Source organism: Coenobita brevimanus, chromosome 24, assembly GCF_032717465.1.
Source record: "Coenobita brevimanus isolate Jiangsu-jjx chromosome 24, ASM3271746v2, whole genome shotgun sequence".
NCBI lineage: Eukaryota > Metazoa > Arthropoda > Malacostraca > Decapoda > Coenobitidae > Coenobita > Coenobita brevimanus.
Window position 1 is genome coordinate 52,557,815 of NC_136977.1, and position 27,598 is coordinate 52,585,412.

Consider the following 27,598-nt stretch of genomic DNA (forward strand, 5'->3'; position numbering starts at 1 on the left):
GTGGAAGCAATGAAGAAAGTTAAATCAGGGAAAGCCCCAGGAATTGATGGAGTGTGTGGTGAAATGCTGAAGCATGGGGGAGAGATAGTAGTAGAATGGATGTGGAAGATGTGAAGATTGGCCTGGGAGGAAGGTAGAGTCCCGGAGGATTGGAAGTCAGGTATAATTATTCCCTTGTACAAAGGAAAAGGGGAAAAAGAAGTGTGTGGTAATCATAGGGGCATTTGTCTTCTTAGTATAATAGGAAAAGTGTATGGTAGGATACTTATTGACAGAGTTAGAGAAAGAACAGAGAAATTAGTTGGAGAAGAACAGGGAGGCTTTAGGAAGGGAAGAGGTTGTGTAGATCAGATATTCATTCTCAGATCTTTAGTGGAAAAGTTTCTAGAGAAGGGAAAGAAGTTGTATGCGGCTTTCATGGATTTGGAGAAAGCATATGACAGGGTGGATAGACTAGGATTGTGGAAAGTGTTAAGAATATATGGAATAGATGGGAAGTTGTTGAATGCTGTGAAGAGTATGTACGATGGTGCGAAGGCTGCAGTGCGTGTGGATGGTGAACTAAGTGAATTTTTCTCTTTGAAAGTAGGTTTGAAACAGGGATGTGTCATGTCTCCATGGTTGTTCAATCTGTACATGGATGGGGTAATAAAAGAGGTACAAGGTAGGGTAGTGGATGTTGGAGTGGCCCTGGTGAGAGAGGATAGTGTTTGGAAACTCCCTGTACTGTTGTTTGCAGATGATACCGTGTTGTTGAGTGAAGGCGAAGGGGAGCTGCAAGGCTTGGTGGATGAGTTTGGGAGAGTGTGTAAGAAACGGAATCTAAAGGTGAATGTAGGGAAGAGTAAAGTGATGGTCTTTGAGAGAGGTGAAGTCAGTGAATGTACAGCGAGGTTGGATGGTGAGGAATTGGAAAATGTGAGTACGTTTAAGTACTTGGGTAGTGTGATGAGTAAGGATGGAGGTTTGGAGGGTGAAGTGCTTGAAAGGGTACAGCAGGGAAGAAAGGTTGCTGGTTCTTTGAAAGCAGTGATAAGAAACAGGGAAGTGAGCATGGAAGTGAAAAAGTTACTACATGACAGTATTGTGATACCAACTCTAACGTACGGAAGTGAAGCTTGGACGTTGATGGAAGGACACAAGTCAAGAGTGAGAGCCGTGGAAATGAGTTATTTAAGAGGAGCCTGTGGAGTCACATGGAGAGACAGGCTGACGAATGAGGATATAAAGGAGCGTTGTGGTGTTGATGTGGATGTGATAGGAAGCGTTATGAGGAACACACTGAGGTGGTTTGGCCATGTGGAGAGGATGGAGGGTGAGGGACTGACGAAGAGAGTGTATGTGAGTGAGGTGGAGGGGGGAAGAGGGAGGGGGAGGCCGAGGATGAGATGGAGAGATGGGGTGGAGAGGTATATGAGAGAAGGGGGTGTGAGTTGGGAGCAGGGCAGTGAAATGGCGGGGGACAGGGCGACTTGGAGGCGACTTGTTTGTGGCCACCCCAAACGGGATTGAGGCGTCTGGCAATAGATAGAATAGATAGATCTTTGTTTCTTCAGTCTCTCTCTCTCTCTCTCTCTCTCTCTCTCTCTCTCTCTCTCTCGCCAAACATCTTAATCCTGTAGAGGGTAGCCACAAATTGCCTTCATGTCACTCTGTCTCCCGTCATCAGTCTGCTCTCATTCCAATTCACACCAATCATATACCCCTCCACCCACCCCTCCAACTCATCCTCGGCGTCCTTCTCCTCTCCCGCTCCACTTCGCTCACAAACACTCTTCTAGTCACTCTCATTTTCCATTCTCTTCACACGGTCAAGGCAATTTACATCTAACACTTTGCACAGCACTCCCTCACTCCACATGTTTCTTGCTCTCAATATATTCCATCCTTCCTTTCATTAGAACCCCTATCCTGCACCTGCCCTAGGAACTTTCATTTTGTCCCCTTCCAATTCATCCTCACCCTTCCATATCCTACCAGGCAATACCCTTCTTACTAGCTGTTCTCGTAGCCACACCACACACGTCTTTAGCAATCATAACTATACACTCACCACAAGCACTCCACAAGCTTTCCAAATCCACTACTACCTTCAGTTCACATTCTTCTTCCATTCTCTTGTTGTTCAGTTTCTCCACCTTCAGTCCTTCAGTGTGGATTCTACTCTCTCGCTTTATATACAGCGTTACATTCCCCTCATATTTAACTTTGCATACCACATTCATAGGGTCATTTCAGCCTTTGCATCAGCCTCTCACCGCCCTGGTATCTGCAACACACCCATGCATCTTTCTCTCTACAAGACCCCCATCAATCAAGCAACTCTCAATAGTCTGTCCCAATTTCCATCTATCTCGTGTGTGTGTGTGTGTGTGTGTGTGTGTGTGTGTGTGTGTGTGTGTGTGTGTGTGTGTGTGTGTGTGTGTGTGTGTGTGTGTGTGTGTGTGTGAAAAATGAATTACTAAAGCACCACATAAACCACGTACAGTATTTTCCATTGTAGTTCTGTCTTGTCATTTAAAACGACCCATTTACATCATATTCAAGGCCTTTGTTAATTACCCATCCACATCTCCCGCCAAAAACCTTCTATAACTCCTGGGTATCTGCCTTATCGTTCCATCTAGTTAATCCCTGAACCATCCATCTCTTCCTCATGCCTATCATCGTAAGGTGCGTTTACAATGACTAGTGCCATTTTTACCATCCTAATCTCTAACTTGACATCCATTCCTCTGCTTTCATTGTTCATCAGCTAAGCAACTTTCCTTTTACTCTGCCCATGCGTGTTCAGCTCAAACGATACACAGTTTCATCTTCATTTTTTAAACCTTCTCATTTATCTTCGTCACATATGGCTTCATCACACCATTGTTTACATTCTTAAAGACATTGGTTATATTCATTCTCTTTTATTATTTACATTTCTCATATTCCACACAGCTTTATAATCATTTCTTTTCTTCCCGTGCACTTGGGAGACAAGACCCTGATCTCAAACTTTCCTGATGTTTTCCAAGGGAAGAACAGACGATGTGGCTCCCTAATTTGTATCAGCCTGTCCCTCTTCGCCAGTTAAACTCACAGGGAATAAAGGGACAATATTATCTGCTCTCTGCAACAGGGATTTGTTATAGGGTCACCATCCAGCGCGATTGAAGGTTTCCTGGAAGAGAGAATATCATTTGTCTTGTCCTTCAGTGCAGAGTAACATAACAGAGGAGTATGTGTAATATAAGTCTTACAATGCCTATCTCCACAACTGATGGTAGAGGCCAGCTGTGCCAGGAGTTCGTGGATGGTGAGGTAGTCAGTGGCCGGGGCGTTGCGTCGAAACACCCATGCCTTTTTGTCCAACGTCATGCAGTTCTCCCACTTATGAGGCTGCAACACACCTGCAACACACACACACACACACATCATTAGAAACAGTGGCTCAGTGGTTGTCTTCTTCGCACCCCTGATCAGCAGTACTCAAAGTCTGGGTTCATATCTGCCCATGGTATAAACTGATTCCCACAACTGAGTTTTATTTCTGATGCCTATCATCGTTAAGCGTCAAGTACAATAGTTTACGTGAGATCTACTGCGGGAGTTGGTAGTGTCATCTCATAGACTAACGCTGTCGGTTACGCTGGAATAAGTACTTGGGAAATGACTGGGGAAAGAGGACGAATAGGGAGGATGAGATCAGTAGAACAGACGTATCAGATGCAAGGAAGAAAGTCAAAGTGGAGAAAGCCCCAGGAATTGATGGAGAGTGTGGTGAAATGTTGTAATATGGAGGAGAGATGGGGGAGGCGGTGGCTGAATCGTTAGAGAGGCGGCCTGCAGTCCTGATGGACCCAGGTTCGAATCCCGGCTGGGGCAGGGAACAGTTTAAGGATTTGAATTTCACAAAAACAGACTTTCCTGATCTACCAGATAACCCGCCGACATGTCATAAAAGTACCCCCGCTAATACCAATACACCAGTCCTGTATGAGACAGCCCTAGCATGTATTCAATATGGACGGTGGGTGTTAGCGCCGAAGTGGTGACATGTAGAGAGGTGTATGGCATGTAGGAGGACTACTGGGCCTTGAGAGCAGGCTGTGAAGCCTATGCCCAGAAGTCGGACACATAAAAAAAGAAAAAAAAAAACTGGATATGGAAGATGTGTAGATTGGACTGGGAGGATGGTAAGGTCCTGGAGGATTGGAAGACAGGTATAATTTTTCCCTGGACAAAGGAAGATGGGGAAGGCAAGTGTGTGGCAGAGGAGTATTTCATCTCTGTGTAATGGGAAAAATATGTGGTAGGATGCTAATCAAGAGTGTTAGGGTAATAACAGAGGAATTTGTTAGAGAAGAATAACAGGGTTCTAGCAAGGGAAGAGGCTACGTAGATCAGATATTCGTTCTAAGATGTTTGGTGCAAAAGTATCTATATAAGGGAAGGAAGTTTTATGCTGCCTTCATGTATCTGGAAAAAGGACGTGACAGAGTGGATAGACTGGGAAGGTAGAAGGTATTAAAAATAAATGGAGTAAATGGAAAGTTATTGAATGCTGTGAAGAATATGCATGAGGGCGCTAGGGCTGCAGTGCGTGTGGATAGTGAACTAAGTCATTTCTTTGATGAGAGCATTGATTGGAGTAGGAGTGTGTAATGTCTCCGTGCTTGTTCAGTTTGTATATGGATGGAGTTATAAGGAGATACTAGGTAGGGCAGTGGATTTGATATGTCTCTAATGAGTGAAGGTAGGGTGTGGAAACTTCCTGTACTGTAGTTTGCTGATGATATTGTATTGTTAAGTGAAGATGAATGTGAGCTGTAGGGCTTGGTGAATGAGTGTGGAGATGTATGTAGAAAACGTTGTCTAAAAGTGAATGTAGATAAGAGTAAAATTGTGGCCTTTGAGAGAAATGAGTCATGGCATTCACGGTGATACTGGATGATGAGGAAATGGAGAATGGGAGTACAGTCAAGTACTTGAAGATTTGTAATGTGATGAGTAAGGATGGAAGTTTTGGAGATGAAGTGTTTGGATGGGTACAGAAGGATACAAAGGTTGCTGGTTTACTGAAAGCAGTGATAAGGAATAAAGAAGCAAGCATGGAAGTAAAAAATCCGCTGCATGACAGTATTATGATCCCCATGCAAACGAACGGAAGTGAAGCTTGGACCCTGTTGGAAGGACACAAGTCAATAATGAGAACAGTGGAAATGAGTTATCTGAGAGAAGCATGTGGAGTTACATGGAGAGACAGATAAACAAATGAGGAAGTAAAGGAGCTTTTTGCTGGTGATGTGGATGTGACGGAAAGTGTTTAGAGAAATACGCTGAGATGGTTTGGCATTTGGAGAGGATAGAGAATGGTTTGCTGACTAGATAAGTGTGTTTAAGTGACGTGAAGGAGGAGAGGGTGAGGGGGAGACGAAAGATGAGATGAAAGGATGCAGAGGAGAAATACATGAGAGGGGGGGAGGGATGAGTTGGAGGGAGAGCAGCCAAATTGCAGAGGACAGGGAAACGTGGAGGTAACTTGTGTGTGGCCACCCCTTACAGGATTAAAGTGTCTGGAAACACATACATAGATAAACCCTAACACATACAGGTGCAACCAATACAACACTTCCGCTTGCACTGGTGTTGTTCTTACTACAGTACAGACTTTCCTTCCCTGTATGTACAGTTAGTCAAAAAAGTATCACATCCCCTTGGTTCGATGGATCTGGAAATGAGTGAATGTTGCAGACACATATTCTATTAACCTAGTACAGTACCTCAAAAAATACAACACCCAATATGTGAACTTTTATGAGTTCTGAAGTCCTAATACTTACCAAGAAAAATAGCTACACTTACAATTGCAACTTGCCCCAGATACCACAATGCCACGTCCATGTTTCAGAATGATGCGTGCGGTTAAGGGGCCGATACTTTTGGGGGCGACTGTACCTGGCCACCATAAGGAAGTATGAATTCTGGCTATCACTCTCCCTCTTAGGACAAGGTCTGGTCCCGCAGTAAACATGATGTGGATTGAAGCAAATACACAAGCGAAGGATGGATTCGTCATCCTATGAGTGGACAGGGCTAGCCACTAGACGTACAGCTATGTAGCCTAGTCATTGCTGAACACGAGGAGGAGAACTGGTAACAGAACAGAACCGGAGGAACATCGCGATTTAGAAGAAGAACAGAGACCATCTGCAACTGCCATAAAATGATTAGAACAGACAGACCAACAGAAAGCGTCGAGGGGTAGTCTGAATATTGAAGAGTTGTGACACACTCCTGAGGGCCTTCGAAATGACGAGAGCAATAGTTAAGGTCAAAATGACATTCTGAAGAGATGATGATCAGGAATCTGAAACGAATGTAAGATCACCATGAAGCGTCTCGAAAGGAACAAAGACTGGTTCTCACAATATATATATATGCTGTATATAGATAGATAGATAGATAGATAAATATGAGAGGAACTTTGTTAAAATTGAATCAAAGAGTTAAAAAAAAAAAAACTCAAGAGAGTAATTCATTTCGGAGATAGAGGATCGAGACCGGTCACCCTTGTTAAGAACCGGCTGAATGTCAGCTAGTTTCCAGGCAGAGGGAATTAAGCCATTTGACAGATAAGGTGAAAGAGATTACCTAGGCAGAGTCAACATACAAGCCGTTTTTGATAACAACAGGAGGAACCCGACCAGAACCACTACTCATTGACAACAATAATATAATCGTCCGAGCAGGTGATGAACGATGTCGAATAATTTAGAACTGGTCAACACGTTCTGGACATGTCAGGGTGACCCGATGGTACTTTGATAGGGCAGACTGGGATGAATTTAGAAATTATCTTGCTGACATTCCATGGCAGTCTTCCTTCTCTAGTGATCCCAATTCTACCCAGTCCCACATTTGCGACTTAATACTAGCTGGTATGGATTTATTCATACCAAGTCAACAGTTCACTAAAAGATCGAACTCTCCAAAATGGTTTGATGGCAACTGTGCCAGAGCAACAACCCAAAAGTCATTAGCATATAACTCTTACTTAAAAATCAAAAACATCTTAATCACTCTCAATTTAAAATTGCTAGAAATCTTGCAAAAGCTGTAATAAATCTAGCTAAATCAAACTTCCTTCAAAAAGCAAGCATCAAAACTACTTAACAACCCTAATGACAATAGAATATTCTGGTCAACTCTTAATTCTTTCAATAATAACTTTAACAAGTCATCAGCCATTCCCCCACTAAAATCTTCAGATGGCAACATTACAAATGACCCACGTGGGAAAGCAGATATCCTTGCCAGTACCTTTGCCAGAAACTCTACCATAGACGATACCAGCCAGAATGTCCCAGTATTGGAACCTGATTCTCCAGAAATTGTCCCACTTAAAATACAGACAAGATACGTAAAATCCATCCTAGACAATTTACCTACCAACAAAGCTCCAGGCCCAGATGGAATTCCGCCAACTGTTTTGAAAGTGTTCCCCTGAACTTGCCTCTGTCCTAGCTAAATTATTCAGACTATGCATACGTACTTCTTTATTCCCAAATTCATGGAAAGAAGCCAATATCCACCCAATTCCGAAGAAAGGAAGTTCGTCTGACCCCTCCGATTACAGATCAATAGCTGTCACATCTTCTCTTGGTAAGGTATTTGAAACTTTAATTAATAAGCACATTCTTAAACATCTTGAATCCAACAACTTAATTAGTGATAGACAATATGGTTTTCGCCACGAAAGATCCACCATTGACATACTCAATCTCTTAACACATACCATCCATCAATCAATTGATCTTTTTGGAAAAACTCTTGCAGTAGCTCTTGATATCTCTAAAGCTTTCGACAGAGTATGGCATCGTTACCTGTTGTCCAAACTCCCTTGCTATGGACTAACTTCTTTTGCTCCTTTGATTTCTTCATATCTTAGTGACAGGAAAATAAGAGTAAAAGTAGATGATGTATATTCCAATTTCCACTCAATTAATGCCGGCGTGCCGCAGGGATCGTTCTGGCACCAACCCTATTTCTGGTTCATATTAATGATCTCTTATCTGTCACCCACAATTCCATTCACTCATATGCAGATGACTCAACACTACATAGTTCATTCACACTCAGACACCCATTTACAAAGTCTAATATCTCCACCTCTCGACTCAGTACAGCCATCTCCATAAATCAAGATCTATCTACAATCAGTGAATGGGGACAAAACAATCTTGTCTCTTTTAATGCTAGTAAAACTAAATATATACAGTTTACTAACAGACAGATATTGCCAGATTCGTACATTACCTTCAGTGCTACTAATATTCCCATCTTCAAAAGTGTTGAAATTCTTGGCATCTCACTTAACACTGCCCTCAGCTGGACCTCTCATGTCAGATCACTTGCTAAACCCGCCTCAAAGAAACTGGGATTATTGTACAGAGTCCGTAACTTCTTCCCCGATGAGCAGTTAGCTATAATTTGTAAGAGTCATGTGTGCTCTCGGCTTGAATATTGCTCACCCTTGTGGAATGGTTGTGGAGAGGTTGCATTAAGACAACTAGACAAAATTCAGAACAAAGCTGTTAGAATCATTAACAACCCTGACATTACATATAAACTACCTCCCCTGCAAGTAAGAGGGAATGTTGCCTCCCTTGCATTCTTTTACAGATATTTTTTTGGCAAATGCTCAGACGAAGTTGCGTCCATGGTGCCACCTCTCCATGCCTTCCCTCGTGCTACACGGGCATCTGGTAGCGCTTATGACTGGAATGTCACTCAGCCATATTGCAGAACTTCTGCCTACCAGAATTCTTTCATTCCCCGAACTGCATCTCTCTGGAACTCGCTTCTCCAGAGTTGTTTCCCTTCAAATTTCAACCCACAGCTGTGCAGGTCTAACTGTTACAGATATTTTATGAACAAAGGACACCAGTAATCTGGTGTATGGATTATTATTTTTTTTTTTACTCATTTGTTTTTCCTTCCTCCGTTCTGTTATTTATAAAAAAAAAAAAAAAAAAAAAAAACGTATAACCTTCCACTCTCACTTGGCGTACAGCGATCTTTATAGGTCAGACGAGTCACGCCGCACCCTACCTGCCATTGTCCAACATCTGTCATTCCCACCTGGATTATAGTACCCCCACCTTTCAGTAACCTCCTATTATGGACTCATTAATTTCTCACGTAGATTATAGCGGTCCTTACAGGTGTAGCGGGATCCATGATGGCAAGGTATGTCACACCCCCAACTATCACTGACCATCACGTATCATTTGCTCTCTATTATTGATCACAAGCGCCACTGATCGGTACCTATCATTCTCATCAGTATTACGTGGTGTTACCGATGCGGAAGGACCTACGAGTACCCTTTACTCACTCAAGTATCATTCTCACCTGGATTATAGCGATCCTTACAGGTGTAGAAGGACCCATGATGACAGCTTGTGCCAAGGCCCCACCTGTCATTGACCACCACTGTGTCCTTGACGGGGGACTCGTTGAACAGCCACGCCAGGAACACGGTGGAGTTCCAGTACCAATCTGCTGCGTCAGCAGCCCCGTCAGACCACACCACCGCTGGATGGTAGTTGTTTACCTGTGGCACACATTTATTATGTTATTACACCCACAAGTACTGCAAGAACAAAGGATATTATTTATGTAGCGTGTGGAAGAGCGTGTGTGTGTGTTAACAGCGTAACTGAAACAGTCTTCATCGACCTTTAACCAACATTAGTGGAAATGTTGCAGGTCAGCCAAAAGAAAAACGCATAGCTTTTTTTCTAAACAACAGATAAAGATAAGGAACACACAGTAAGGTCAACTTAAACAGTTCTGGTTCAGTTTAAAAACCAAACTTGGTGGACAGGCTGAACGTAAGGCAGTAAATGGAGGGAGGGATTCAGTATTGAGATCAATCGGTCAAAAGTCATGGTCACAGAGCAATGTCGCGTTTGAACCATGTGCATCTGTGTGAATAAAATGTATATATATAAAAGTCTTGACTGTTGGAGGTCTGCCAATGGGCTTTTTTGGGGGAGGGGAGAGTTCAAGGCCAAGGTTATGGGCATGGTCAAAAAATATTCTAAGTAGATCAACCTTAGTGGTAGTGTTCAGGAGTAAGCACTAATATCCAAGACAGTTTTTTTGTTATAACCAAACTTATAGTAAGGGCTAAGGCTCAGCCAGTGGGTATTGAGAGAAATAGTTCAAAGGTCGGGGTCACATGACGAGGTTTTTAATCTTACTTTGATCAAATTTGGTGGAAGGGTTTGGGGTAAGGCAAGGATGGAGAGATTCTACACTGAGAAACTCACTCCAAGGGCAGCGTCATCGGGAGTTGCCAGATGCTCGTCTTTATTACTGCTGCTGTGAGTCGACTAAACCCTGACGTGGCAGATGGACTGAAGGTTAGACAGGAAGACAGTTACTGGATTTTAGAACAACAGGTCAAGGGCTGAGTCAGATGCTCGACGGCTGGACTAACACTACGACCCAGGTATTGGATTCCCTGACTGCTGTTCCGTTTTGTTAATAATAATAATAATAATAATAATAATAATTTTTTACTACTACTACTACCACTTCCACCGCTACTTATTATTATTATTATTATTACTATTATTAATATTATTACTATTGTTATGCATAGATGGAGATGGAGGGATAGATAAGAGAGATACCACATATAAGTACGTCATTAAATAAATATTTTTGGCATTTTTGAACACTTACGTACAGCTTATCGATAAAATTTCTGCTTTATAAGGCCTAGTGTGGAATAGTATCAAAACACCGTAAAAAATATCTTATAAGGAACTATAAAATTCAGCGGCAGTTTAAGTAATGAGAGCCAGAATTAAATGAACTTCCTTATTATGGATTAAATTTTGACTGCAGTTAGCGGGGTTGTGAGCAGCTTATCAGCGGACAGCAGACGTGAGAGATAAGTCGTGTTGTTGGCAGGGAGACGTGACAGGGTATGTGATGCAGGGACCTCAGCTGTACCGGCTTCTGTTTGCAACAGACAGAGAGAGAGAGAGAGAGAGAGAGAGAGAGAGAGAGAGAAGGAGAAGGGCAAGGAGAAGGACAGACAGACAGACAGACAGAAACAGAATGTGCGTTCCCTCTTCGATTTGCAACAGAGAGAGAGAGAGAGAGAGAGAGAGAGAGAGAGAGAGAGAGAGAGAGAGAGAGAGAGAGAGACAGTCCCCTCGTCGGTTCGCAATAGACAGACAGACAGAGACAGAGAGTTTGACTTAAAACAGGAGGTTGACATCTAAGACAATTCTGGGTTACAAAGGAGAATGTATGTGTCTGTTTAGCAAAGGAGTAATAATAAAAAAAGATCTGACATACTTCTTTACCCTATGGACGTCATTTTAGCTGTTGCTGCATCAAGACGATTTTATATAGCTCAAGAGTAAATCCCCGTAGTGAAGGGGTTAATGAAGGCAACATCTAACCCCCCCCTTGTTCGGAAACCCTCCCCCTGAGCTGACAAAATAGTCTATAGATAACAAAAGTATAATTAGTAAGGCGTAATTGTAGATATCAATAATTATCATTCTGACTTTATATCCCAATTAAATGCTTTTGTATTTGGCCACGAGGAGAGGCCTGAGAATGAGAGACTAACTAGAAGGGTGTATGTGAGTGAGGTGGAGGAGGAGAGGAGGGGATGGGGAGACCAAGGATGAAATGGCAGGATGGTGTGGAGAGATATATGAGAGAGGAGAAGGTGTAAGTTGGAGGGTGGGCAGCCATACTGGGCGAGGTGGAAGAGATTTGTCCGTGGCCACCCCTTATGGGATTAAGGGATCTGGCAATAGATAAACAGATAGATAGATACGTATATACTGTGGATAGACAGGTATAAAAAATTAGATTAAAAACTATCCAGAGACAATGAAAGAGAAAGAAAGTAGGAGAACTATCAACATGCCCAGTAAACAGGATCAAAAAGCAGTTCACATTGTCCAAATCCCCAGAATCTTGGCGCCACCTCTCAGAACTATCTGGCATAATCTTTTTGTACTTTGAGGTGTGCATCACGTAGTGAGCTAGATACTCCCTCTGTCGACTATGAAATTACGAAAAAAAAAAAAAAAAAAAAAAAGAAGGGATGCAGAACCCTTGTCATGAGCTCCTTACACATTTTATTCAGCTACTCAGTTCCTATCGGCTATAAAATTGAGAAAAGAGTTGGCACAAAATCTTGACTGTATGCTCCGTCAGGCGGGTCATTCCTTTGTTCGTTCTATAGCCACGTCAGCTTTCACGTCTCGCTTTCCTACACACACATTTAGCATAGCCATTCACCATCTTCTTGCCCTACCGTGCCTCCTCTAGCCTTCAAATTCATTAGTTATAATATTATATATATATATATATATATTCACTATCCTATCTACATCCTTTTTTTCACTATGAACATACCGTCAATGCACTCTTCTACTTTATCTGAGCGGTCTTCCTTTGTCCACATCTCTCTCTCTCTCTCTCTCTCTCTCTCTCTCTCTCTCTCATGCTATACCAGGACCGAGATGCACGAACGCACTTACAATCAGTTCCCTGTGGTAATTCGGGTTTTGATATCTTGTTCTAACGAACTTCACAAATAAATCTTAACGACAAGACGAAAACAGCGGCAGGTTATAAATTCTTTCTACGGAAAGGACACCTTAAACGAGATCCAGAACCTCCCATGTCTCTAGTTCTTCCTGTAAAACTAAATCCATGTTACGACAGCAAATTGAGAGTATGTTTGAAAATCCCGCCTCTGATTCAAAGGTCCATATTTAAATCTGTTCTCTAATACACCTCTGTCCAATAATCCTGAAACCTTCATACTCAAAGCCTGGATTGCATTAAGGCCTACATATGCTCATTTTAATCTTACTTGGCCTAAAACTATCACCCCATCATGAATTCTGAGTTTTGGCAATAGATTAATGCTAGAAACTTATGCTAGTCATGAAGAAGTGCGATGGGAAAGAATTTGGAGCGGTAGTACTGTCTTATTTTTCCTCTGAGCTACACGGAATAAGCTTCAAATGGACGAAATTGTGGGCCAAGTTAAGGTGAAAAGAGTATGGTCATTTTTCTTCCCAGCAGCACTCAAGTTCCTATGACTCATTCTCGAGTAAATAACATTGCCTTGCCGTAAGTAGAATAAACCACTAGAGCTGTGCCGACAGGGAGAGGGTTCAGGGTGACAGTAATAACAGTACCAAACTCCCAGCTGAATCAACTTGTCTGGTATACAAGAATTGTCTCCACCATGAGAAGGTTCAAAGTCAGTACACCTAACCTACCAGCTCATACAACTCCGGCATGGTTTTCCTGGTCACGAATTCGTTTGTGTGGAAGTTGTTGTCTTTATCCTGGAGGAAGAAGGGGTTGAACCATTCGTACAGGGAGTGGTACAGCCCGAAGTGGATGTGTGGAGCCTGGGACCTGACAGCAGCAGCGAGATCACCTGAAACAGAAGACAATAAAGGAAGTGTTTTTACTCTTCACCTGAAACAGAAGAAAATAAGGAAGTGTTTTTACTCTTCACCTGAAACAGAAGAAAATAAGGAAGTGTTTTTACTCTTCACCTGAAACAGAAGACAATAAGGAAGTGTTTTTACTCTTCACCTGAAACAGAAGAAAATAAGGAAGTGTTTTTACTCTTCACCTGAAACAGAAGACAATAAGGAAGTGTTTTTACTCTTCACCTGAAACAGAAGACAATAAGGAAGTGTTTTTACTCTTCACCTGAAACAGAAGACAATAAGGAAGTGTTTTTACTCTTCACATAAAACAGAAGACAATAAGGAAGTGTTTTTACACTTCACCTGAAACAGAAGACAATAAGGAAGTGTTTTTACTCTTTTACATGCGTGGAGCTTGGTACTGAACAGCAGCAGTAAGATCACCTTCAACAGAAGACAATAAGAAACGATAAGAGTAAATAAAGGAGAGTGTCTGGGAATGGGACAGGGAATGGGATAGAGATTGGGAATGGATAGGGAAAGCCAAAACACACAAAACAGAACACCATAATACAGTGCTTACTCTTCGATATATGCAATCTAGCAAAGGACAGTAACCGCGAGATCACCTGAAACAGAACCACATAAGGAAGTGTTTTTACTCTTTTACATTTGTCTTACTTGTTTACATAAGAGAGTCTAGCGAAAGATAGCAGATGTCGAAGATTACTGGTGTTCACTGTTTTAGATAGAGTGAGTGTGGCAATAGTTAGCAGTCGCCAATATCACCTGAAGCAAGAGATCATAGTCAGTGTTTGCTCCCTAGGTCATCTTTTTCATTATACTCTTGGCATTAAGTGATTTGATTCAGGTTATGAGTGTTACAGCCTGAAGCGGATGTGTGGAGCTTGGAAACAGAGAGCAATGGCAAGATTACCTGAAATAGAGGACCATTATAAAGTTGTTACTCTTATTTAGATGTGGTGAGTCAGGTGATGAGTGGTAAAATCCAAGTCACCTGAATCAGACGAGAGCAAATGTCTCATCTGTCCTACAAGGATAGATTAATGTGTGATGTGTCTGTGGTGGACGAGTTATGGAGAGAGAGAGAGAGAGAGCATTCACCCACAACATCCCTCATCAGCCCGAATCCACACGATTCCCTAAAGGAGTCCTGTAGGGTCTAGTGCGGCGATTCACAGCTTATTTTGGTCCGCACCCTCCCTTAGACAGAGCGACTTGGAGGCGTTTTGTCTGCGGCCACCCTTTGCTGGATTAGGGCGTCGGGCTATAGAGAGATAGAGCCTCTCTTAGCCCTGATCCTCATATCCACGCCCCCTTCCCTTCTCTCCCTGCCATCATTTGACTCTAAAATGTTATTCCTGAGTTATCATTGTTCCCCCAGATTCAGGTGAACGTTAACCCAGGTGAATACACACTGAACTAGCCCCGCTCCTGCAGTTCACTACCCCACTTTAGAGGAGATATCGGGAAGGGGAAGTTGAGAGGAGTTTGTATTTTAATTTGGGCACGGCCTATTAATCAATATAAAACTATTTTTGGCCTTTAGTTTTCCCTCGAAATGACCAGGTTAGAAAAGGAGAAGAAAAACACAGGAGGGTGACCAGGCGACAGGCAGAAAATAAAATAAAATCCTATTTCACGGGTACAAAGAAAAATGTGCTTTGAAGATGGGGAAGAGTGAGAATACGAATATTGAAAATTAATCATTGGTTCTTCGTCACACACACACACACACACACACACACACACACACACACACACACACACACACACACACTGGTTCATATCTCTATTTTTCCTCTAAGTCCTCGTACCCCCCTTGAAAACTGCTCACGCCCCCCCAGGGGGGCCCGCCCCCTAGGTTGAGAACTATTTGGTCTTGAGGGGCAGAAGATACCGTCTTTATGGTGTTAACTGGTGAGCACCACACAACACGCCCCAGATGCATTCAGGGTTGGGGATCACTGTGTATGAAGGGATATTTCAATTTTATCCTTTTCTTGATAATGCCAGACGATTCTGTTGATCGTAGGAGAGACCATCACTTTACAATAAGGTATGGTGTGGTGAGCCTATGAAGGATTTACAATGACGGAGGTTATATCCAATTGAGATTCAGCCATATTAGCCTGAAGCAATAATTATCGTCACTATTAACCCTCTCATGATCCTGACAAATCCAACTTTCCAATCCAGCTAGAAAGGAGGAAGAAGGGAGCCCGTGAGGGCGAGGGACGGAAGAGAGAAGGGAGGAAGTAAGAATGGAGAGAAGGAGAAAAGGCCGTGTACTCACCCACAAGGTCTCTCTTCGGCCCAACATCCATAGCGTTCCAGCCCCATGATCCTTTAGAAGGCCAGAGAGTAAACCCTTCGTGGTGTTTACTGGTCAGCACAACATAACGCGCACCAGAAGCATCCAGAATCCGGGCCCACTCCTCAGGATCATAAAACTCAGCGGTGAAATCCCGGGCGAAGTCTTGGTACGTGAAATCAGGCCGATAGTTGTTCTTCATGAAATTCACGTACGCCTGGTTCTTGTCATCTGCGGAAGGGTAAGTTAAAATTACAACTGACTTCTTAGGACTGGATTTTAGATCGTACATCCGTGGAGGTATGACTAAGGTGTTTTTGAACATTGTGAAAAATTAACGTACACTAAAAGGATTGACTTACCTCTGACAGCTTAAGTTTAGATGCTGACTAATGTTATGTACTGTAGTCTGATGAAGAAGTGTCTGTAGAGGTTTAAGTATTCTCTCTCTCTCTCTCTCTCTCTCTCTCTGTATGTGTGTGTGTGTGTGTGTGTGTGTGTGTGTGTGTGTGTGTGTGTGTGTGTGTGTGTGTGTGTGTGTGTGTGTGTGTTTGAATAAGGTTCCAAAACTCTCATTTCCCTCACTCTTTACTGTACACAAAACCATAAACTCGTCACCTCGCCAGAACTTCCAGAACCACGCTGAGCCGAAGGACGGGACGGAGAACACGCCCCAGTGGAGGAAGATGCCGACTTTTGCCTCGTCATACCAGCTGGGCAGAGGGCGGGAATCCAGTGACCCCCAGTTCGGTTGATACTCGGCTCTCACAACACACACTGAGGATGAAATAAAAGGCTGTAATGTGTATTAGGAGGAACTTGGTATTCACTTTATACATTAGTCCTTATCATTCTGGGTTATGTGCCATTTTAAGAGAAGCTTTGGAGCTCTACTCTGAGTCAGTGAAAATGCATCATTAGTTTACCTGTGGTTTACAGTATTGTATGTAAAATTTGACATATCTTAATGTAGTTCACATTATGAGTCCATCAATATCTCCTACAAGTTTACGACAGAATGAGAGCAAGAAATTCATTACATAAACAGTCATCAGTGAATTTGTGACGACCCCTGGACAGACAATTCCACACATGTGTCAGTCAGTACGGGGAGTAACCACCATTTGCAGCCATGCAAGATGTAATCCTGTGCCTCATACTGGACACTAGATCAAGTAGTGTGTACTGTGGAAGCCCCTCCCACTCTTCTTGCATTGCCTGGATCAGATGTCATCTGTTTTGTGGTTTGGAGTCTCACGACGAAAGGCGCCTCTTAAGATAATCCCACATATGTTCAGGTGGTTCGGGTGAGAACGCAGGCCATGGCAATGTGCTGACATTCTCAGCCTGTAGAAACTCGCAGCATGTGGACGAGCGTTATCTTGTTGCAACGTTGTTACACCTGGATGGTAGCGTAGAAACGGGATCGCATGGGGCCTAAGAATATTATCAACGTATCTTCGAGCCGTCAAGTTGCCTTCAATGATCACTAGAGGTGTTTTGTAGTCGGCTGCAGTGCCTGCCCATGCCACGATGCCGGCTCCATCCCAGCGATTACCTTGTCTCACACAACAGTTGGCATAACGTTCATTACGTCGTCTCCAAACACGCAGACGTCCGTCAGAGTGATCCAAACAGAAGCGACATTCATCAGTGAAGAGAACAGCTTTCCACTGTCTTCTGGTCCAGCATTCATATTGGCTAATCCACTGTAGTCAGTCCCGACGACGGGCGAGTGAGAGATCCAAACCCTTACGTGTCTAAGTGTGATTAGGCCAAACGACTGCAGTCGCTGCTATACGGTGGACTTGCTCTTCCGATGATTATGTCGACCAGAAGTCTCACATGCCGTTTGTGCTGCCGACCGGAATCTGTCCCGGAGATGCAGCATCTGGATGGGGTCATCTTGACCTCCTGTTGTGACATGTACTTTTCCAGGAAGCTGTTGGTCTTCAACTGAGTTTATTTCATGATGCCTCTGGATGAGCCTGACAATCACTGAATGATGACACTCCATTCTACGGGCTGCCTCACGTTGCATTATGCCACCCTCCTGCATCCCTAAGGCATGATGACGTTCAAGGCATGACGAACGTGGCATGGGGACAGTTTTTCAAAAACTGGCAGACCGTTTTCCACTTACACACACCCTAACCTTCGTCCTAGACGTAAAACAACCACGTGTTCCATTTCCACCAGTAGGCAGCGAGTGGAATGGGTTGAGTAGATTAATCTTGTCTCTGAGACGCTGCTTCGTGAACAAAGGGCGAGGCGGTAGCTTAGTCGGTAGAGAGGTGGCATGCAGTCCTACCGGACCCAGGTTCAAATCCCCGCCGGGGCAGGGTACAGTTTAAGGATTTGAATTTAATAAAAGCAGACTTTACTGATCTACCAGAAGATCCGCCGACATGTCGTAAAAATACCCCCGCTAATACCAATACACCAGTCCTGTATAAGGCAGCCCTAGCATGTATTCAATATAGACGGTGGGTGTTAGCCCTGAAGTGGTGACATGTAGAAGTGTATGGTATGTAGGAGGACTGCTGCGTCTTGGGAGCAGGCTGTGAAGCCTATGCCCAGAGTCGGACACATAAAAAAAAAAAAAAAAAAAGCTAATCTTTTTGTTCAGATGGGTACTGTATGAGTACATGATCATAGCAAATCAGATCAGTGTTGGAAACAAGCAGCGGCACACGAGTTTATTGCAACTGAATTAGGTGGTTCGTTCTCATTGACTCGCAGTATAAGCTTCACTACTGTGAGCTGGTAGGCTAAGGGGGTGACTCTATTTATTAACCCTGCACAGTCCATTCTTTGGAAATTTTAGTCAGTAATGTGTTACAAGCTCACTCACTCATTACTTTCACGAATATAAGGTTTTAGGTGAAGGCCGGTACTACATGTATCACTCATGCATTGCCTAATCTCTTGAATAGCATATTAAGCAGTATGGTTTATTGTGTCCGGATTTCAAGGTGTCGCAAAATGTTGAAATTGTAGCTCAGAGTTATAGCCGTCCACTTTTGAAAGTAGGAGGAAGAACGTTAGAAACCAAAGCTACATCAGCGGCATACAAGTAACCCGGAACAAATCCATTGAATAAATGATAGATAGTGGTGGTCCCAAAGCACTGCCTTGGGGTATGTCTGAGTGAACGTTGCAGGACCTGCTGTAACAATCATCTACAAAAACACGATATTTTCGACCTCTCACAAAATGACATAATTGAGTATACCGGATTTCTTACACCTATAGCAGAGGGGATGTGTAGTAATCCATCATGATTTACAGAATCAAAGGCTACAGAAAAGCCCAGCTGAACTACTTTGCCTTGGCCTCCCATCCTAGAGCCGGTGCAGTCTGGAGGCCATGAGAGGGCACAAGAAACACACAGTGGTTTTGACGCCATTAAGGCAGGCAGACTGAGTGGATGGCAGTATATCAGCTTGTTGTATAGTCGGTTTGTTTTCATTTAAGGGAACTGGTCCGTTTTCACAAGTTAAATACTGGACCCGTATTCTCCTCGGTTATGGAAGCTTCGAAACGCCTCTCCCTTACATATTTATTTTTGGATATGGCTGGTTAATATCCTTTTCTAAGTTTCTTCTAGAGTATGGCGATATTGGAAGGATTTCTATAACACAAAGGACAGTAAGGTGTAATAAGCAAAATTAATCACTTACAAAAACGTGTTAGGAGAATAAGGGCTACGCCGTGGTTACGTGAAATTTCTATTTCTATTGCCAGACGCCTCAATCCCGTTTGGGGTGGCCACAAACAAATCGCCTCCAAGTCGCCCTGTCCCCCGCCATTTCACTGCCCTGCTCCCAACTCCCCCCCCTTTCTCATATACCTCTCCACCCCATCCCTCCATCTCATCCTCGGCCTCCCCCTCCCTCTTTCCCCCTCCACCTCACTCATATACACTCTCTTCGTCAGTCTTTCACCCTCCATCCTCTCCACATGGCCAAACCACCTCAGTGTATTCCTCATAACGCTTCCTATCACATCCACATCCACACCACAACGTTCCTTTATATCCTCATTCGTCAGCCTGTCTCTCCACGTGACTCCACAGGCTCCTCTTAAATAACTCATTTCCACTGCTCTCACTCTTGACTTGTGTCCTTCCAACAACGTCCAAGCTTCACTTCCGTGAAATTTGATGAGGCTTAGTTGTGAGGTAAGGACGAGTCTCCTTGGTTATTAGCTGAGTTTTCTCTCTGACTACACTTGGTCATCAAATGAGCTGAGAGTTGAGGATTTTTGTTTTATGAGAGTAATTGTGCTCTAGGAACTCAAGAAATCATGTTGACAAAAGGCGTTTGAAAACTTTAGATGAATTAGGAGTGGGCGATGTGAGCCGATGTTTAGACACTAACGATAACAAATGGCCTTATGGGATCGGGATTATAGTGGCTACTCTCCAACAGGAGGGGATAATCCTTTTGATCTTTTGGGGGGGTTTTGAATCGTAAAAGCTGAAGATTGAAGAAAATTATGTGCATGGACAATCCCCCCAATAAAAGCGCCACGTCACTAATCAACAAAACATGAGTGTGCCGAAAGAATGCAGACAGATATAAACCGAAAGAAATATGTCTTTATTAACAGACAAATAAAGGAATAATCATTCCATAGTGACATGTAAAATATGCATACATGAAGGATATTAAAAAAAAAAAAAAATAGTTCACTGTCAGAAAACCGAATGACCCTTTGGTGACGCTAACAGATGCTTCTTATCGTCCACGCAGACACCATCTATTTGTCTTCTAGTCATGGATCTATATGGGGTACAGGGCTGTGAATGAGGAGGATAGATGGCCAGGGCGTTACATGCAGCAGGGAGGTAACAGAGGTGTGGTACTGTGGTGTGATTGTGCGGGTAATGTGGTGTGAGGTGGGAGTGTGGGCTGGATGTGGTGGAGTGGTGGTAGTGTGGTGGTAGTGGTGATGTGGTGTGGTAGTGTTGGCTGTGTGGTGTAGTAGTGTGTGTAGTGTGGTGTGGTAATGTTGGTAGTGTGGAGTGGTAGTGTCGGTAGTGTGGTGTTGTGTGATGATGTCAGTAGTGTAGTGTGGTACTGTCGGTAGTGTAAAGGTGTGTGGTAGTGTTAGTAGTATGCTGTGGTAATGCTGGTAGTTGGGAGTAGACTGTAGCACCAGTCTAACAGGGCGGTACTCTCAAGGAGGATGGAGAACTGATGACGGAGAGCTGGAGCTTGCTTTTCATCAGCCCAGGGGACTAGCTTCTGATCATCCCCCTTTGCTGAACTTTTTCAATGTTTCTGTAACACAGAGTAGGCCAGCATGCTCTCCTATACAAGTTCCCCTAACCGTCAGCACCAAATTCCACACTGCTCTCCCTATTGAAAATCAAAAGAAACGGCGTCTCAACACCCAGCCTAGGAGTCTCGGAGGGGAGGGGGGTAACCATCAAAGCCCCCACCATCCGTCCCTCTCCCGGTGACGGCCACGTGAGATGCGTGGAATCGCTGTCTGTCTCACTCCAAGTTCATTTCTGCAACATCCGTGGCCTTTCCTCTTTCCCTCTGTCGAACACCACTCCTCTTCCTCTAAACCTCACCCTCTCTTCCTCACTGAGACTCAGCTGCCTGAGGCGACTGATACCAAACCCTTCTCTGTATCCTCCTACTTTTTCTATACTCACGTCAAAGCCAAAGGTGGCGTTGTGTCTATGTACGCAACAACATATCTTGATTTCGTATTCCTGAACATGAATCTTCTCAATTCTCTACTCTCTGACTTCGGCTTTCCTGTCATTCTCTGACTAAATACATCTGTGTTGTGTACTTATCCCGCAATTGTGATGACTATGGAAAATTCTTTGACTGTCTGACTTCTAAGACGGAACACATCCTATCAGTTTCTCCATTTCCTGAAGTCTCCAGTGTTTACCACAACCTTTGGCTCTCCTCTCCTTTCACTGATCCACCTGGTGAACAAGCCTACATCTTTCCTATCCTTAATGACCTAGTGCAGCTTGTACAGCACCCTACCCGTATCCCTGACGACCTTGGTGAGAGCTCCAACATACTTGACCTCTTCCTTACAACTAAGCCTTCTGCTTACACTGTTAATCTTTTTTCTCCGTTGGGCTCCTCCGATCACAACCTTATTACCTTAACCTGTCCTATCGCTCCAGTAGGGCCTGTGGACCCTCCAACGAAACGTAGATTGGGAAGCCTTCAGGCAGTACTATGATTCTTCCTGGAATGATTATTGTTTCCACAGCCGAGAGCCATCTGAGTGTGCCTTATGCATTACGGAGGTTATTCTCTCAGGCATGGAAGCATACGTTACTTCCTCTTATCCTATGACTAATGAAAAAAAAAAAAGTTTAGTCATGCATGTTCTAACGTTGTCCGCAACAAGGAGAAGGCCTATAAAAAGTACTAGAACCATCTCAACCCTGAATCACATCTCCTTTATGTCTCTGCTCGGAACCACGCTAAGTCATTTCTTCGCTCTGCTTAGGATAATTTCGTTCGTACTAAATGCTCTGAACTCTCTTAGATTTTTCCAAATCTTTCTGGCGCCTTGCCGAAAACCTTTCTAGCAACTATACCTCATCACCCCTCCCTCTTCTTTTCCGCTCTAATAACTCTATAGTTGTTTCTTCTACTGAAAAAATAGAACTCTTTGCTCAGACTTTCTCCTCCAATTCCATCTTAGATGATTGAGGTGTTGTTCCTCCATCACTTCCCCCCTCTGACTTCCTCATAGCTGACGTTGAAATTTCCTCAGCTGATGTATTCTCTGCCATCACCGGTCTCGATACTAACAAGGTATATGGGCCTGATGGAGTCCCTTCTGTTGTCCTCAAGAACTGTGCTTCTGTGCTTACACCCTGCTTAGGCAAACTCTTGTCTGTGTCTCTCAACTTGTACTTTTCCTTCTTGCTGGAAGTTTGCTCTCTTTCAGCCTGTCCCAAAGAAAGGTGACTATTCCCATCTCTCTAACTATCGCCTAGTTAGTTTAACATTTTGTATTTCTAAAGGTTTAAAAACAGTTCTTTTCAAAAAAGAAAAAAATAAAGCATCTTTCCTATCATAACCTTCTTTCCGATCGCTAGTATGGTTTCCATCAAGGACGTTTCAGTGGTGATCTCACCTACCTCTCAGACTCCTGATCATCATCTTTTCGGGACTTTGGAGAAAGCTTTGCCATTGCACTTGATATCTCAAAGGCTTTTGATTGAGTGTGACAGTAATCTATAATTTCCAGAATGCCTCTTATGGTTTCTGTCCTTCTGTGTGTACCTTCATCTCTAGTTTCCTTTCTGGTCGTTTTATAGCTGCTGTTGTAGACAGTTAATGTTATGCTCCTAGAGCTATCGATAGTGGTGTTCCTCAGGGCTCTGTCCTATCACCAACTCTCTTTCTTCTATTCATCAATGACCTTCTAAGCTGTAAATCTAACCCTATCCACTCAAACACTGATGACTCCATCCTTCACCTTTCCATCCGCTTCCCGCAGCGTCCATCTCAGCAGTTACTTCAACAAACAAGGAATGAGGCTATGGTACACCTAATATGTGACTTGGCTCATATCTCTGATCAGGATAAAAGTAATCTTGTTGTTTTTAACACCTCGGAAACGCGATTCTTACATCTTTTTACCCGTCAAAATCTTCCGCAGGAGTATACAACATCCAACTCAGTTTTGCATTATCACTGAACATACTTGGGTGTCATTCTCTCGAGAGTTATCTTGGAAAGATGGTATTATGTCTCTTGTAAACACTGCTTTCAGGAGACTAGGTGTGTTGTGCCGACTCCATGCCTTCTTTTCTCCTACACAGTTGTTGACTTTATACACGGGTTTTATTCGTCCCTGTGTAGAGTACAGCTCTCATGTGTGGGGAGGCTCCCTATATACAGCTCTTCTCAACAAGGTGGAATCAAATGCTTCTCGTCTCATTAACTCTCCTCGTACTGGCTCCCTTCAACTTCTGTCTCTTCGCTTCACTGTTGCATCTTTATCTCCAGTGGGCACTGCTCCTCTGAACTGTCTGCATATATCCCACCACCACTGTGGCGGGTGAATAGCATCCGTCTACCAGCAAACTCTCATCCCTTTTCTGTCCAGTTCTCTAATGCAAGAGTTAACCGTTACTCCCAGTCCTTCACTCTGGAACTGTCTTCCTCTGTCTGCAGCTCCTACTGCCTATGATCTCCAGTCTTTTAAATGCAGTGTGTGCCAGGACTCCATATTGTAATAATACAACTCATAGTATGATGGATAGATAGACAGATAAATAGACAGTAGATAGGAGTACAAGCCAAGGTGTGGGAATGGGAAATGTGTCAGCGAGAGTTGACCAAAGGAAATGTGTTTGCATTTCTGTATGTAATGCCAGAGGGCACCGGAAGGGCTACATACACACAGAACACGCAAGCTTCTAGAAACCCTACGTACGGGTTATATACGTGACACGAGCCCTCCTAGATAAAAATGCAGGGATTAGAGAGTCAGAAAGGGGCTAGCCATAGAACTGAAAGGTTGTACAGAGAGGGAGAGAGAGAAAGGGTCTAGCGAGACAAGTCTGGGAGGTAACAGCGGGACTCTACTTTATACTTCGCTCGTGTGTGAGAGACTTTAGTTAATCTTTTCAAGACAAAATAAATTTATACTTAGTCCCATACTCCTCTTTAACTCTCCTGTCATTGCATGACAATGGGAACTAAGATTATCTACTTACATACCTACTCACGTATAATTACGGCTCGTCCACGAGAATAATATATGCATAGCTGATCTACAAAACACACTACAAGAAGCTACAAAGTTCTACTAGATGTGCCCAGGCATCTCGAAAGGAACCGATCTCTTATTTTGCTTTTATTTTTTCGTGGAAGGAATAATCTTTCGGGATTCTGACCTTTGGTTCCTTCTTCGCTACATTAGAAAACAGTATGGTGTGATGGTGTTGGTAGTGTGGTGTGATGGTGTTGGTAGTGTGGTGTGATGGTGTTGGTAGTGTGCTGTGATGGTGTTGGTAGTGTGGTGTGGTAGTGTTGGTAGTGTGGTGTGATGGTGTTGGTAGTGTGGTGTGATGGTGTTGGTAGTGTGGTGTGATAGTGTTGGTAGTGTGCTGTGATGGTGTTGGTAGTGTGGTGTGATAGTGTTGGTAGTGTGGTGTGGTAGTGTTGGTAGTGTGGTGTGATGGTGTTGGTAGTGGTGTGATGGTGTTGGTAGTGTGGTGTGGTATTACTGATAGCATGGTGTGGTAGTGTTGGTAGTGTGGTGTGGTATTACTGATAGCATGGTGTGGTAGTGTGGTGTGGCATTACTTATAGCATGGTGTGGTAGTGTTGGTAGTGTGGTGTGGTATTACTGATAGCATGGTGTTGGTAGTGTGGTGTGGTATTACTGATAGCATGGTGTGGTAGTGTGGTGTGGTATTACTGATAGCATGGTGTGGTAGTGTTGGTAGTGTGGTGTGGTATTACTGATAGCATGGTGTGGTAGTGTGGTGTGGTATTACTGATAGCATGGTGTGGTAGTGTTGGTAGTGTGGTGTGGTATTACTGATAGCATGGTGTGGTAGTGTGGTGTGGTATTACTGATAGCATGGTGTGGTAGTGTTGGTAGTGTGGTGTGGTATTACTGATAGCATGGTGTTGGTAGTGTGGTGTGGTATTACTGATAGCATGGTGTGGTAGTGTGGTGTGGTATTACTGATAGCATGGTGTGGTAGTGTTGGTAGTGTGGTGTGGTATTACTGATAGCATGGTGTGGTAGTGTGGTGTGGTATTACTGATAGCATGGTGTGGTAGTGTTGGTAGTGTGGTGTGGTATTACTGATAGCATGGTGTTGGTAGTGTGGTGTGGTAGTGTTGGTAGTGTGGTGTGATGATGTTGGTAGTGTGGTGTGGTATTACTGATAGTATGGTGTGGTAGTGTTGGTAGTGTGGTGTGGTATTACTGATAGCATGGTGTGGTAGTGTGGTGTGGTATTACTGATAGCATGGTGTGGTAGTGTGGTGTGGTATTACTGATAGCATGGTGTGGTAGTGTTGGTAGTGTGGTGTGGTATTACTGATAGCATGGTGTGGTAGTGTGGTGTGGTATTACTGATAGCATGGTGTGATGATGTTGGTAGTGTGGTGTGGTATTACTGATAGCATGGTGTGGTAGTGTTGGTAGTGTGGTGTGGTAGTGTTGGTAGTGGGGTGTGGTAGTGCTGGTAGAGTGGTAGTGGTGGTAGTGCTGTATTCTATAATGGTAGTGTTAGATGGTTGTGTGGTAGTTGTGGTAGAGTGGGACGATGATAGTGAGGTTTGGTGGTTGTGTGGTGTTGTAGTGATGCTGATGTAGTGTGGGGTGCGATAGTAGAGTACTGTGGTGTGGTTGTGTGTTGTAGTAATAGTAGCGTGGTTTGGGGATGTGCTGCTTTGGTTGTGTGGTGTGTTGTGGCAGTGGTGGTAGGGAGCTTTGGTAGTGTGGTGTGGTGAGATGTTGCAGTGATGGCGGTGGTGTGGTGCGCTAGCGTTATGTGGTAGTGGTGTGTGTAATGGTGTTTGTGTGGCATGTTGTGTGGTGTGGTAGTGGTGGTAGTGTGGTGTGACTTTGGTGTTGTGGTAGTAATGGCAGTAGTGTGGTGTTGCTGTGGTAGTAGTGGTGGTGGTAAGTGTAGTCAAGGAAGGTGGTGAAGCAGTGGTACCGGTGTGATAAAGCTGTGTGTGGTAGTGGATGTAGACTGTAGTGTGCGTCGCCATTTTGGTCAAGGTTACATGATATTGCGGTGGGTTAGGTTGGTTGTGGTTGTGGTTGTGGTGGTGGTGGCGGTGGTGTGGTGGTGGTGGTGGTGGTGGTGGTATTGGTGGTGGTGGTGGTTGTGGTTGTGGTAGTGGTGGTAGTGGTGGTGGTGGTGGTGGTGGTGGTAGTGGTGGTAGTGGTGGATTAGATGTAGTGTAGTTGTTGCTGCTGAATGACACCGGTCTGCCTGTTCGAGCAGACCCATCTACGCAGGCAAGAAACCACCCCTGCAGACCCGTTCCGTGCAGTGAATTGATGTTGCTTTGCGGTAGACAGCGCCTCGTAACCAAGAGGTGCTGGAAAGTATTTGAAGGTTTGGTTCCTGGCCGGACGCCGCATTTGTATTTCTCCACACAGTTGTCAGGGGCAACATAGTAGTTTCCACACCATCCCGTTATTTGGTTATATGGTTACCACCCAGCGTTGTAATAGTTTCATGAGGTACCGTACAGGAAATCACTTTGCTTGTCGCTCACTGGAGAACCACGTGAAGTGAAAAGAATAGCAAGGAAAGGTGACAGGAAGGATGGGAGAAGTAGGGAGAAAGGAGGGAACACGCTTACACACACACACACACACACACACACACACACACACACACACACACACACACACACACACACACACACACTCACACAATAAAAACGGAAGAGGAAGAAGTACACAACGCTACATCAAGTGAGTGGATGATGGTCACCAATGAGTACCACCTAGTTGCTAGTGTGTTAGTTGTATGCTGCTTGCCCTGTATCTGATAGCTTGACACTGATACCCCCCTCCCCTCCCCACATCCGCCCCACACGCACACACACTCAGTACACAAGCACTTTCATTCTCTACGTTCATCCCAGTCACTAAATAAACAAACTATTATTTTTTTTTTTCCAGGTTTCAGGTGAGAGGCGTGTGTTTTCCTTTCGTTCATTCCTTCAGACTTTCCTTGTCAGTATTTCTCATCTTCCTTCTCCAGTTCCTGTATAGATTTCCTGTC

General features: G+C 43.8%; 1 protein-coding gene across 1 annotated transcript in view; it reads right to left on the minus strand.

The window, feature by feature from the left end:
- The window catches only part of LOC145393381 (alpha-L-fucosidase-like), a 39,838-nt gene extending 21,975 nt beyond the window's left edge, over positions 1-17,863 (minus strand). Inside the window, exons 1-6 of the mRNA XM_080267478.1 lie at positions 17,668-17,863; positions 16,441-16,599; positions 15,805-16,053; positions 13,326-13,489; positions 9,403-9,604; positions 3,257-3,395 (exon numbers count right to left, since the gene is read on the minus strand). Of these exons, the coding sequence (XP_080123604.1) occupies positions 3,257-3,395; positions 9,403-9,604; positions 13,326-13,489; positions 15,805-16,053; positions 16,441-16,599; positions 17,668-17,863 (1,109 nt within the window). The remainder of the gene's footprint in view (positions 1-3,256; positions 3,396-9,402; positions 9,605-13,325; positions 13,490-15,804; positions 16,054-16,440; positions 16,600-17,667) is intronic.
- Positions 17,864-27,598: the final 9,735 nt, after the last annotated feature.